Below are 12,538 nucleotides of genomic sequence, written 5' to 3' on the forward strand. Positions count from 1 at the left end.
TGCCTGGTATTATTGCAGCATATTATGCCGTGTACATTGATGTCCCTGGGAGGGCTTGCTCTTTTCTGAGAGGAGACACGTCGGGGGGGGAGGGGGGGCGCTGCGAAGGGAGAGGGGAAGGGGAGTGGACTCGAGGGAGAGGGGAGGTGGACAGGAGAAACTGGTGGTGGGGAATTAGGGGAAATTGTGGTGCAAATGAAATATATGTGGGAAGAATAAAAAAATACAAAATAAAAAATACTGTACAATGACTTTAAACAAATGTTATCTCACTCTTCAGCATGTATATATGAACTTCTATCTATAAAACACTATGTCTCCCAGGTAGTGACAATGAGGGAAAGCAGAAAGGCTGATCAATCCAGCTACCACCAGGCCCAGAACTAGAGTTGGCCAACCCCAACATCCACTGAATGTATGAATTGTTCAAGCATGTGAAAGGGAAGAAGTTACAGATCCAAAACAGCAGGGTGTCCATGACACAGATTATCTAAGAGGAGCCACAGTGAGAGCTCATTATCAGTGGTGTAGCAGAAGCCGGCCACCTCAAGCCAGACCAATGCCTCAAGAACAAGATGAGCTGCAAGAAAAATGAATGGACTAAAGGGTGTGTGCCTCAACAGCTTCGACGACAAGATTCTTCTTTTTTTTTTTTGTTGTTGTTTCTTTATATTTCTTTTAAATTTACTTTTGAATTTTTTGGGGTGGTGGTGGGGGAGGTTGCAAGTGCAGATTTGAAGGGACAGGGAGATAAATGGGATCAGAATGCATGATGTGCAATCCACAAAGGATCTATAAAGTTAGGGTAAAAAGTGAGATAATCATGAAGCATATATTTTGTACTACTTCCTAGGGCTTTCAAAAATTAAAAAAAAAAAACAATGAAAGTTGATAAATGATGATTAAACCTTTAAAATGAAAATTCTGAATTCAGTGAAATGTGAGCAATTATATAGTCAATTTTTCTTATTATTGCTCAGTATTCTGATAGTCATTAGATTTTAATTCCAAAGATTCATTCATCTCTTAGATCACTCTTTCACTTTTTTCAGGACTGCTATAGTTTTCCTCTGATTTCAAAAATGATTGTACATTATAATACAATCTAAGACTATTCTGAGTTTGGTGGATGCTAGCTTCTTTATTAGTGCTAAAAACAAAACTAAAATGAAGAGTTTAAAGTTAGTAGTTTCATTATTCTCAGAGGACAAAGTTAAAATAGTGAAGTCTGCTTATATGATAACTTAAAATTTACTCTTATATTCAGGAACCTTGATTTCCATTACCACCTAAATATTCTATCTTTAATTGCAACACTCAGAAAAACCATCACACGTCAGTCAGCATCATAGTCATGCTCTATCTAAATGATGTGTTCTGGTCCCTTAACCTTTTATCAGTCAGTCAAATCCAGTAATCAATAGAGGACCTGAAACTATTTTCTTAAACTGTTATACCACAGTTTTTCAGATGAATAAGTCAGTAGTACTTACTTCTCTGAAATAAGTAAAACTTAACAGGTCTTTTAGGTTTTAATCTTGTTAATTTCAGATGAACCTTCTTGCTTTATCATTGTTTTTTAATCTTGTTTTACCAGTGTTCACAGTTTATTATTCTATTCAGAATTCTAACTACACAAAACATGTTGAAATGATACATTGCCAGTAATGTTATTTTTATGATTCCATAAATGAATTTGCTTTTTGATACACCATGTATGCCCATTTCCATCTCATTTGAAAGGTGATTGGGTACCCCAAAACTATTTTATGTTTATGCCATTGTTCAGGATTCCATCTCTTTACCTTACAGGAAGGTATGCAGTTACATGAGTAAGAACAAAGTGTCACACCTTCTAGAAAAGTCAAGAATCACTCTGGTCAAAACTACATAAAACATGGTAACCACGATTTTACACATCGTACATTGTGGCTATAAGATTTATCATAAAGCATTTTGGATTACAGCACTTACTAGTTATTGAAATAGTTTTCAAAAATATGTGAGAAAAGTAAATAAGATGAAACATAAAATATTGATCACTGAAGTAAAAGTAATTGATATTTTAACATGTAAACATTTGTGCAAGGTGAAATAAATATGCCTATTGACTTAGTTACTAGAAAGGCAAGGCAGGAGTTTCGCTTGGTTGACCCAGGAGTTAGTAGCCACCCTGGGAGGTAGCAGATGGTTTCAAGAACAAAAAGAAAAACAAAGTAAGTAACACATAAAAACACCCATAAATACTTCCATTAATATTTTGTTAAGTACAAGTGTTTCCAACTGTGACTACAGTTGAATTTTCGATTTCACAATCTGCTTTTGGTATCGAATTGAGAAATATTAGCCAGAATCTAGGGCCATATTTTAGTTGACACAATAAGTTTGCTTTATGTTCTCTCTAATCAGGAGTTGAGTATATGCTTTCTAGCCCTAATCATCTATCACTGGAGAATATGTCTAAAATTAGAAAGAAATCTATTTTTTCAGAATAATATGATACTCAGCACTGATGAGAAATATACTCAGCACAGAAATGAGTTTTAAAATAACACATCTTAATTGTAAACTTTGTTGAGAATATATCAATCTTTTCAGTCAAATTTTAAAATAAAATAGTATTTACTCATTTAGAAATAAATGTTAGTTTAGTTATAATCTAAGTGCACATATATATTACATAATATATATATATATCAAACTTCTCACCATAGTAATGAGTATTGAATATCCAATTATAACAAATTTAATTGTGAACAAGATAGTTCCTTGTAAGAAACTCCAAAGGCTTAAATGGAAAATGGTAAACCTTTTTCAGGGAAATATTTTAATAATAAAACAAAACAAAAAATTGACCATAGTTTCTATTACACAAAGAAATTATTTTAATTCTAGAATTAGATTTTTTTCTTTTAGGGATTCTATCCCTGCATTTATTTGTTCTCCTCAACGTGTCTTTTTGTCCACATCTACCATGTCTAGCCTATATCTTGATTTTCCTATGAGTAAATTAATTAAAATATTTGTTCAATTGCAAGATGCACCATTCCAGATTCAGAAATATCATTGTACTTCAAGCATAATAAAAGGGACTCCCTCCCAGCCAACTCCCAAATTACTTTCCCAGTCTGTGTTTCATTATTCACAATTGCTCTGTGTACACTCAGTTTTCATTTTACTTTCTTAGTGCTTCTCTCTCTCTCTCTCTCTCTCTCTCTCTCTCTCTCTCTCTCTCTCTCTCTCTCTCTCTCTCTCTCTCCTCCCTCCCTCCAAACCCTATTTCTCTCCCCCTCCAAACCCACATTATTTGTCTTTCCACTCTGTCTTTTGTCCACCTTCCCCCATCCCTCCTTTTATTAATCTTTACAATTGTTATTCTGTTTTCAAACCTAGTCAAATAGTAAGTCTACATTTGGAGCTTTGCTAACTTGAGGAAGAAATTATGCACCCCTGCCATTATGCTTTGTGATGTCACTGGAGTGTCATTGAGCCTCTGCATTTGTTAAGGTCTTCTTCCTGTTTGTATTTACAGTATTTGATACTTAAGATACATTCATAAACATACAAAAGTATTTACCATTGATCTATTTACTGAACATACTGTGTGCATGATAACCCCTGACCCTTTTGTCATTACTTATATTTAAGTAATAGATTAGTCCTTCTATAATTTTAGTTATGAACTTGTTTTCTTAAATGGGAAATGGTACCTTAATTTGTAAATGGCAAGTGTCACACTGGTATGAAGCATGAAGGTGCATAATCTCAGCTAGACTCCTGTCTTATTAGTTGGCCTCATAGCTGTAGATCGACCTCAATTGCCCCTTTAACAATTCTAGCATTTATGTGTCCATCAGACGGCCTACTAGACAGTCAGCACTCTGTTGCAGCCTGTCATTTAAAAGTCATCAGTTTTACTGCAAAGTATTATTATCCTCAGTCACAGGAAGAAATTAAAAGCAGTACTTTGTTCACGAGCAGGCATCAATGTCAAATTCAACAATTTGATTTTCCAAGGTGGGTGAGTAAAAAGACTAAGCATGCAAATAAAATACATATTTGAAAACATAGAAAGCATTATAAAATCATGAATATGTGTTTATTTTTGGAGGTTTGACTGATGTTCCTTTGTGTCTAGAGAAAATCTTTAGTTACGTGTTCCATTGTGCCAAGGACAGCCCGGTAGTTTCCAGCCACTTACCCTCTGACAGCATGAATAAGTCTCAGTGATGGATAGGCAGTCCGCACTTTCAGCTTATTCTTAAGGATTAACGCGTTAACCCATTCCACGTGCTTCTCTCCTCCTTTGACCATGAAAGCGGGGATCCAAAGGACACTGTCATTCAGCATGGAAAGTCTATGCACAAATTTTTCTCTGTCACTCTCATTCCGAAAGCCTCCAAACGCTCTTTGCACCACTGATGGGTTCATGGTAATAAAATCTGACTTGGTCCCCACATCCGCAGCAAACTCCACCACAGGAGCTAGATTACACCTAAGGAAAAATTAATAGAAAAAAAGGGAAAAATAAATATGAAAACTTCACTCATAAAATGGTGTGAATGAAAAGAATGAGGAGCCAGCATGTTTTCATCAGTAAGCATAACAAAACAAAACAAAAAAATCTCCCCAAAATAGTCTACCTGGCAAAATTACACATTCGATAAATTGGCAAAATATTAAAAATATTACTTTCAATGAAGATGTTAACTCTCAGTAGGGGTCCAGTTTAGCCAATCTGTTACATGTTTTTTTGTCTTCACAAATCTATATAATAAGATTTCATAATAAATGAATTTATAATGGTAAATCTGCAGGGCTTTGTGGTTACACTGCAGGAAATCTAAACTATATGTTAAGTGAAGAAAACACAATGTACGTGCTGGTCAGATCTGACCTGTTCATCAGGGATGGAGTCTTTTCAACACGTTTATAAATATCACTAAATAAGTTTGACTTTTTAATGCTCTGAGATATGGGAGCCTATACCATTTTGTATAGTACTGTCCATAAACATATTTACAATTGCCTTCTATGGGCCTATATATTGAATAAAGTAATAAAATAAAATTATCTTGTTTGGCCTGACTTTCTGAGATTTGAGTACATAGAAGAAATAACCTCTCTACTTCAGAGGCGATGATGTAGGCTCCTGCATTCCAGGGCCTTCTGTATCCCTGGGTTCATATGGAGGAAAGGCACAGGATATGCATTTCTGATATTTACCATGGAATCGTGATGCTTTAAAAAGAGCCTACACCTAATATTATTTATGCAACATAATTTGATCCTTGTATTGAAAGACAACTTCGGAAAGCACCTGGAATATATGCCCAATGGATTTGTGATGCTGTATTCTTAAGTCAAGGATCCATTAGCCTTAAATACCCTCATTTTAGCTTGTTGGAATGCATGTTTCAATTAGTTTGCAAAAGAACATTTAGATTTGATAAGTGGAAAAAAGGGACACAAGGTTGGAAGGTCCTGAAGGAGGAGGAGTAGATCCAGGAGGAGAGGAGATGGGGGTCTGAATGATCAAACTTCTTGTTCAAAATTCTCAAAGGTCTAATAAATAATAAAAATTAAATTTTTAACCGAAACTTAAAAATCAGAAGAGTTAAAAAAATATTCACCAATTAGAGTTCAGTACTAAATGAGAACATTTTCTACTTTGGAAGCAAAAAGAAGCCTAATAAAGCTTTTGTTTGTTTGTTAGAAAGTAAGATAGAGAAAACAACAACAACATATTTAATGCAACTAAATAAAGTTAAATGTGGACGATGATGACTTATAATATCAAAAATAAAATAAAAAAGAACAACTGGAATGGGGGAATAAATAAAATCACACGTAGTATTTTGACAACTTGAGCATAGCTCAGTCAGGCTTCAAGAAGTATGGTAGTAAATATACCAAAAATAAGAAGACAAAAAAGATACATCATAAAATGTAGCCTATGCTGGCTATAAAAGGCCAATTTGACACTCCTCTGTGAGTGAGTAGCAGGTTTTTTTCCACTGGAAATAAGGACTAGAACAATGTCTACATGTAACTGGCAAATTACTATGTGGATAAATTGGATAGCTAGTCATAGAATTAGCTGAACTGCACATGTTCAAATAAAATATTAAGTAAGCTACCATAATAAAGCAGTGGTGCTTCTCTGCAGCAGTTGAGTCAACTAGCTAACCTCAATGATGTAATCAGTAATATTGCTGATAAAGCATGACTATAACTGATTCTCAATGAAACATTTCAGTCTTTCTTAATATCTTCTTTGAAACTGAAGCATTCAGAATTAAACAGAGTGTGACTCAAAAATTTATGAAGCGCTGTGTTGTTACTCAGTTATTAACATTATAAGACAGAGGTGGCCAATTTCAGAATGACACATTTTTTAAGCCAAACTACTGTGCAGGTGTGAGCAGCTAATAGCCATGAGTTCCTTTGTCTTTAACCAAATCAATTTCTTGTACTTCCAAATTATTCTTGGCAAATAAAAAGGTAAGAAAAATATACACAAACTTGGATGCCTTGGCAAGCTTACTTTTAACTCATAAATTCCCTGTTGGTGCTGATTCTACATTATTGATACAGTATTTGACAGAATAAGGATGGCTCCAACTTCACTCTAAGTATATGAATTTCCTTCTGTGATTCCATACTATAAATGATTGTTTTTCTGTATGCCTCATGTGAAGTGAAAATGCTTCAATTTTTCAAAGCTATATAAGTTACCTTATAATCCATGATCACATATAAGCACATATATCTGCAAGAAAATACATAACAGCAAAATACCAAACTCTTAGAATGGTATTCCTAGAAAGTAAGCAACACCTAAAATATTCTTTAATAAAGTTGACTTCCTGTGATGCTTGTGTTTTCTAATTCAGGGCTGTCTTTTTCTTCCTGCTTCTACTCTCATGTCTTCTGTTTGTGGAACACTGCTAGAAACCAACTCTGAGTAACTTAGATGAGGAGTTCTTTCTTGAAAGAATGGTAAAATTGCCATAGCTACCTTAAATCTATTAAGTGTCCAGTGGTATCCTCATCCATTCTCTACTGCCAGAGCACTCCTAGACATTTGGGAATCTCACTGTCTTCAAGACTTCCTCTCATTGTTTAAGGGTAGGAATAGGAATTTCTCTTTGGTTCACTTTTGATCCCATTGCCCCTCCCTTCCTGCCAAGCATACAATTAAAGTAACTGCTTTGTTTTTGTTTTGCAGTTGAAAACAGGCCCTTGACTATGTGAGTGGAATTATCCCAGATAACAAGACTGGTAAGTCAGACTTGAAGGAGTTCCAGAGAGCAACAAATGTCCAATTTCTCACTTAGCATCAATTTGCAGCTGCTGCCATTTTCTAGAGATTCAGTACCAGGCATCCTCATTGTCAGCAGTATATGTCTTGCTGCTTGTGTGAGCTGAATGATGAGTCCTAGCCCTTCAATTAGCACAGTGAGAAAAATCTCCACCCATGATGATCCCTTCTGACATGAGCTCCAGTCAGCGACTGAACTCTTCTTGTGATGTCTCTGAACCCTTTCTGGTAAGCAGGTACACAGGAAAACACTGTCCGTGGAGTCCTCTAAGCTCTTCTGAGTTATTTCCTGTTTCCTAACACTGCAGCTGTCACCTCTGATGCCCCCACAATAGGAACATCTGAGAGACTTCTTGAACTCCTCCCCCTTTTTACTCCCTTTGCCTCTGATGATGCTCTCTACCTCACATTCTTCCATACCCTTCCTTTTTACTCAACACTGTTCCACCTCAGCTACATGTTGCCTAGGCTTTTTCCATAACTCTAGTGAGTTTGTAATGTCTAATCTCATATTCCTCTAATCTGTTATTAACATATGCTACTTGTGAGCATTCTTGTTCACAAGTCCTCAAATAAGTGAGACTTAAGTCCGTATATTCTAGAATTTATCTCAGATTTCTTTATAAATGACAAACTGATTAGGTAAGATTGAGCATTCATTGACAAGAGTGGATTTTAGAAGTAAGTCTCAAATCCTAGATTAAGTAAATTATCAAACTTTGACCAGGAGCTGTCTTGCTTTCATTTGAGAAAATGGTTACAGCCTCCCTCTCCCTCTCTCTCTCTCTCTCTCTCTCTCTCTCTCTCTCTCTCTCTCTCTCTCTCTCTCTCTCTATCATTGTTATCTCCCTGTGTACTATGTCAGTGTTAGCATTAGATTGTGCATTCCTCATGCCATAGCTAATTTGATCTTTGTGTCACTCATGCCTACCAGGTCAAAGTCCAACACATACTAGTAATGAGGTAAATAATTTGCTAAAAAGGATGGGTAGTTCAACTACTTGCCTTGGAAGTGTGAGAGTCTGAGTTTCATTCCGAAACTCACATAAAAATACAAAGTGTAATAGTACACATATATCACTGCAGGATATAAAGACAGAAATGTAGGATCTCTGGGACTTGCAAGCCACCCAATCTAGCCAATTCAATGTGTCTAAGACCAACGAAAAAAAACCTGTCTTAAAAAAAAGTGATGGGGCCGGGCAGTGGTGGCACATGCCTTTGATCCCAGCACTCAGAGGCAGAGCCAGGCGGATCTCTGTGAGTTCGAGGCCAGCCTGGTCTACAGAGCGACATCCAGGACAGGCACCAAAACTACATGGAGAAACTCTATCTCAAAGAGCCAAAAAAAAAAAAAATGTGATGGTATTTTTGAGGATGACATCTCAAATGTTTGTGCTCTGATATTCATACACATATGCACACACACATACACACACAAATGTGCACACATTTACACATACTCATATAAGCATATTTGTCTAAACAGATGGAAATATTTTGTATTCATGGATACTAAAAAATCATTGTATACACACAAAAATAAGAACACACATTCACAAAACTATAAACATTAATTTTCTCATCAACTCAATGAAGTGCTGAAGTAGCATGGTCATTAACACACTTCACTGGTGAATAACCTGAGGCACACAGGGAGTTTGAGTGGCCCTCCATTATATATCTTAAAGCCAGAGCAACAGAGCTGTCTAACTACAGAATCGATGCTGAAATATGTTTAAAATTTGAAATAAATAATTAATTAAATACATATATTGAAAATATACATTTCAGTTTTAATATTCAGTTTTATACTCCTCCTTATCATTGTAGAAATCTACCTTTATGCTAATTAACTGTCACACGTGTTCAATATGACCTTTATATTCTACCATTTGTCATAGAGCTCTAAAATCTGACATGACTAACTTTTGTTTTTCAAAAATGTGAACACAGATTATATATATATATATATATATATATATATATATATATATATTATATATAATGTATATATATATATACCTAAAGCCAGCTTTTACTTGAATCATTGTAAATATCATGTTCTCTGAAATTGCATACAGTCTTAAAACCATGTATATCTGCTAAACTCATCCTATTTAATTAAAATGATCATTGTGTTTGTTTCATGAAGAGTGTTAGAGAAAATTCTATTAGTTCACTGTCTTTGCCTTAAAAAGTCATAGTTAGTATAGAGTAGAACATTGCACATGGACTTCTCAAACTCTGGGACCCCTGCAGGTATGTAAGCTAAACAACTAAAGGTCACCTCAACTCCCCCACACTGAGATGTCTTTAAAATGGCATGAATGCATGGCTTTCTTCCATATTTCATTCAGCCCTCTCCTTACATGTTATCATATCCTATCTATACATTCATTTTACACAGATATTTACACATATGTAAAATATATATTTATTTAAAAAATAAACAGCTAGGGTATTCATGAGTGGTGTACAACTGTAACTCTTTTTACCTGATAAAGAACAAACTTATAACAGTTTGGATCTTTTGAAGTTGTGGTTGCTGTATTTCACACTTGGGAACTAGCTAGGATTTCTCAGAAAATGATACTTGCATTATGGCCATTATTATCTGGGAACTGTAGTCCTCCACTGATCATGGCTGCTGGAAGGTTACTACTCTTTCATAGAAGGGAGGTCTGGTTAAGCATGGAATTTATGCCATTAGAAAATATGTTCTATACTAAACGGAGAAAAAGAGTGTTCATGAAATATTTCATTTGCTATTCTAATCACCCATGCTAGAAAACCCATAATTTTTCCTTTTGCAATTTAGTGTTAATAAACTATGTCCCATGAGGTCAATAGAGGGCTTTTAGAAGGTGTATCTCTGAGTTCTCTGCTTTTAGTAAATATAAAATAAAACTGGTCACAATCACACTACTTTGACATTTAAGTTACTTAGTTAAGAAAACTTTAAAATTGAAAACTCTTTTGATCTGTCATTTTTAAAAACATACCTTTCCATCTGTGTGTGTGAGCATTTGCAACTGTGTGTCTTTCTGTATGTACGTGTGTGTGTGTGTGTGTGTGTGTGTGTGTGTGTGTGTGTGTGTGTGTGTGTGTTGGAAAATGTGTTCTGACATGCCATATATATATATATGATTTCTTTAACACTGAGTCCTGGAAAGGCAGTATAATTCTCAGAAGATTCAGACATTCTCATACTATCTAAGCTTCCAGGACACTCTCAGGTCATTGGTGTGTAAGCACAGACATTTCAGTTTCTAATGTCACCAGCAGGACACAACCACTTCAGATCCATTACATCATTTTTATTCCAATAGCAGGTGGTGTAGGCATTGTAAACAGTCACACGTTAACATGGCTGAAAGGCCTTTATCCCTCCCTATATTGTTCTTACTTGCCCTATCTCATTCCTTTCAAACTTCTGGAAATTCCTTGCAACAAATTTCCCTGAATACATTCTGTCTTCCCTAGTCCTACCGGCATTTTCTTGGGTGAGGTACTACCACACTTCTTTGAACTATTATTGCAATTAGTTTCTAATTAATTTTGTTAAATTAACTAGATCCATTGGTGGGTCATGAATTAATTTGGGGTCACGAATGAGCAAGTTTGGAAAATTGAAGAATACAGTCAATTAGAATAGAAAATGACAGTATTCCCTTCACATACTTTGTGAAAATTTGGTGTAATCATTTTAATTACTGTACGTGTGTCCAGACACAGTAATCACGGTAGTGGGGATGACAGCTGGGGTAGATAACGATGTAAAATACATTATTTATTATTCACCGTTTTCAAAAAATATTCAAAGTCGTTTCTCTCAAGGACTTCCTGCCTTATGTATTCTGTTTTCAGCAGTGACATTCTGCTGGTAAAATGCACATTTTTATCATGTTGTTCTCATAACTCAAAATTGTCAGTGGCTGCAGACAAGATTAATGATGTCTTTCATTACAGACCTCATATTTTCCAGAGTTTTCTTTTATATGCACTTTCCATATGTGATATTCCAATAGCATTAGCCTGATCCATGTGCTATACACTTTGTATCACCCTATGTATGTCAATACCTGTGTTATCCATTTCATGTTAACATTAAAATGCCCTGTATTTTTCAAAATAAGGGTTAATATCTGTTTTATTGATTGTGATGCTTTAGAGAAACCTGATAGCATTAACTTATTGGCCTACACTAAAGTATTTATTTATACCTTTATTTCTATATGAAAATAATCAATATAGTAAATTATTTACAAGAAATATATTTAATGAATTAAGAAAATGATGACCATCATCCAATTTGTTTTGTATATGGCTATGTTCATTGATGGCTATGTTCATTGAACAACTCACAAACACTCCTCTAGAATTTTCAGAGGCACTATCTATGTTCAAAGCCATATCTGGCCTCATGTTGAGACTCACCAAAGGAAAAGAATGCTAACATCTTGTTGGGCTTCCTAGAATTTCATTTTACAAACCCTGAAGCAGATCTTCTCACTGGACCCAAAATCGCATCACATTTTAAAGATGATTTTTATTATTTTAAATTACATGTAGGTGTATATTTTTGCATGTGGTTATAGGCAAATGAGTGCCGGGGTCCGCAGAGATCCGGCAGCTCAGAGTTCCTGGATCCACAGCTAGGATGGCAGTGAGCAACTTGATGTGGGTGCTGTTATATGAACTCAGATCCACCAGAAGAGAAGCAACTGCTGTTCAGCACAAAGCCATCTCTCAAGCCTGTGCTTCAGGCTTCATTTTGTTTCCAGTGTGTATTTCTGTTGTGCAGTTGGAGCCAAGGAAAGCACAAAGTGATGAGCAGACCGCTTTACTCTGAGGAGTAGCTCTTAATGGTCTCAGAAGTAGTGTTAAAATAGACCAACATGCTTTTAAAAGAACCTTGCAGCTGGAAATGTTTAATGTAAAACAAGAAATACAGTCTGGCACGCCACTGTGCTTATTTTAAGTAACTGGTTGTTTCCATAGGTATGTGCAAGATCATTTAAAGCAAGTTGGGGAACTGGACAGATACTGAGGGTAAATGAAGGCTTTCCCTCAAACCAAAACCAAAACCCAAACAAAACAAAAACAAAAACAAAGTAAAACAAAATAGAAACTCTACATCAAAATTCAGTTGTAAGAAAAGTTGGCCTCCAGTATTACTAAACACTGTCTAGGTGTGATGATAAGTAGAAA

At 35.5% G+C, this 12,538-nt stretch overlaps 1 protein-coding gene across 1 annotated transcript in view; it reads right to left on the bottom strand.

The window, feature by feature from the left end:
- St8sia4 (ST8 alpha-N-acetyl-neuraminide alpha-2,8-sialyltransferase 4) overlaps nt 1-12,538 on the bottom strand; it is a 92,803-nt gene that overhangs the window by 43,562 nt on the left and 36,703 nt on the right. The window contains exon 4 of the mRNA XM_006985740.3: nt 4,202-4,495. Coding sequence (XP_006985802.1) covers nt 4,202-4,495 — 294 coding nt within the window. The remainder of the gene's footprint in view (nt 1-4,201; nt 4,496-12,538) is intronic.

The sequence above is a fragment of the Peromyscus maniculatus genome, chromosome 13 (genome assembly GCF_049852395.1).
Source record: "Peromyscus maniculatus bairdii isolate BWxNUB_F1_BW_parent chromosome 13, HU_Pman_BW_mat_3.1, whole genome shotgun sequence".
Classification (NCBI taxonomy): domain Eukaryota; kingdom Metazoa; phylum Chordata; class Mammalia; order Rodentia; family Cricetidae; genus Peromyscus; species Peromyscus maniculatus.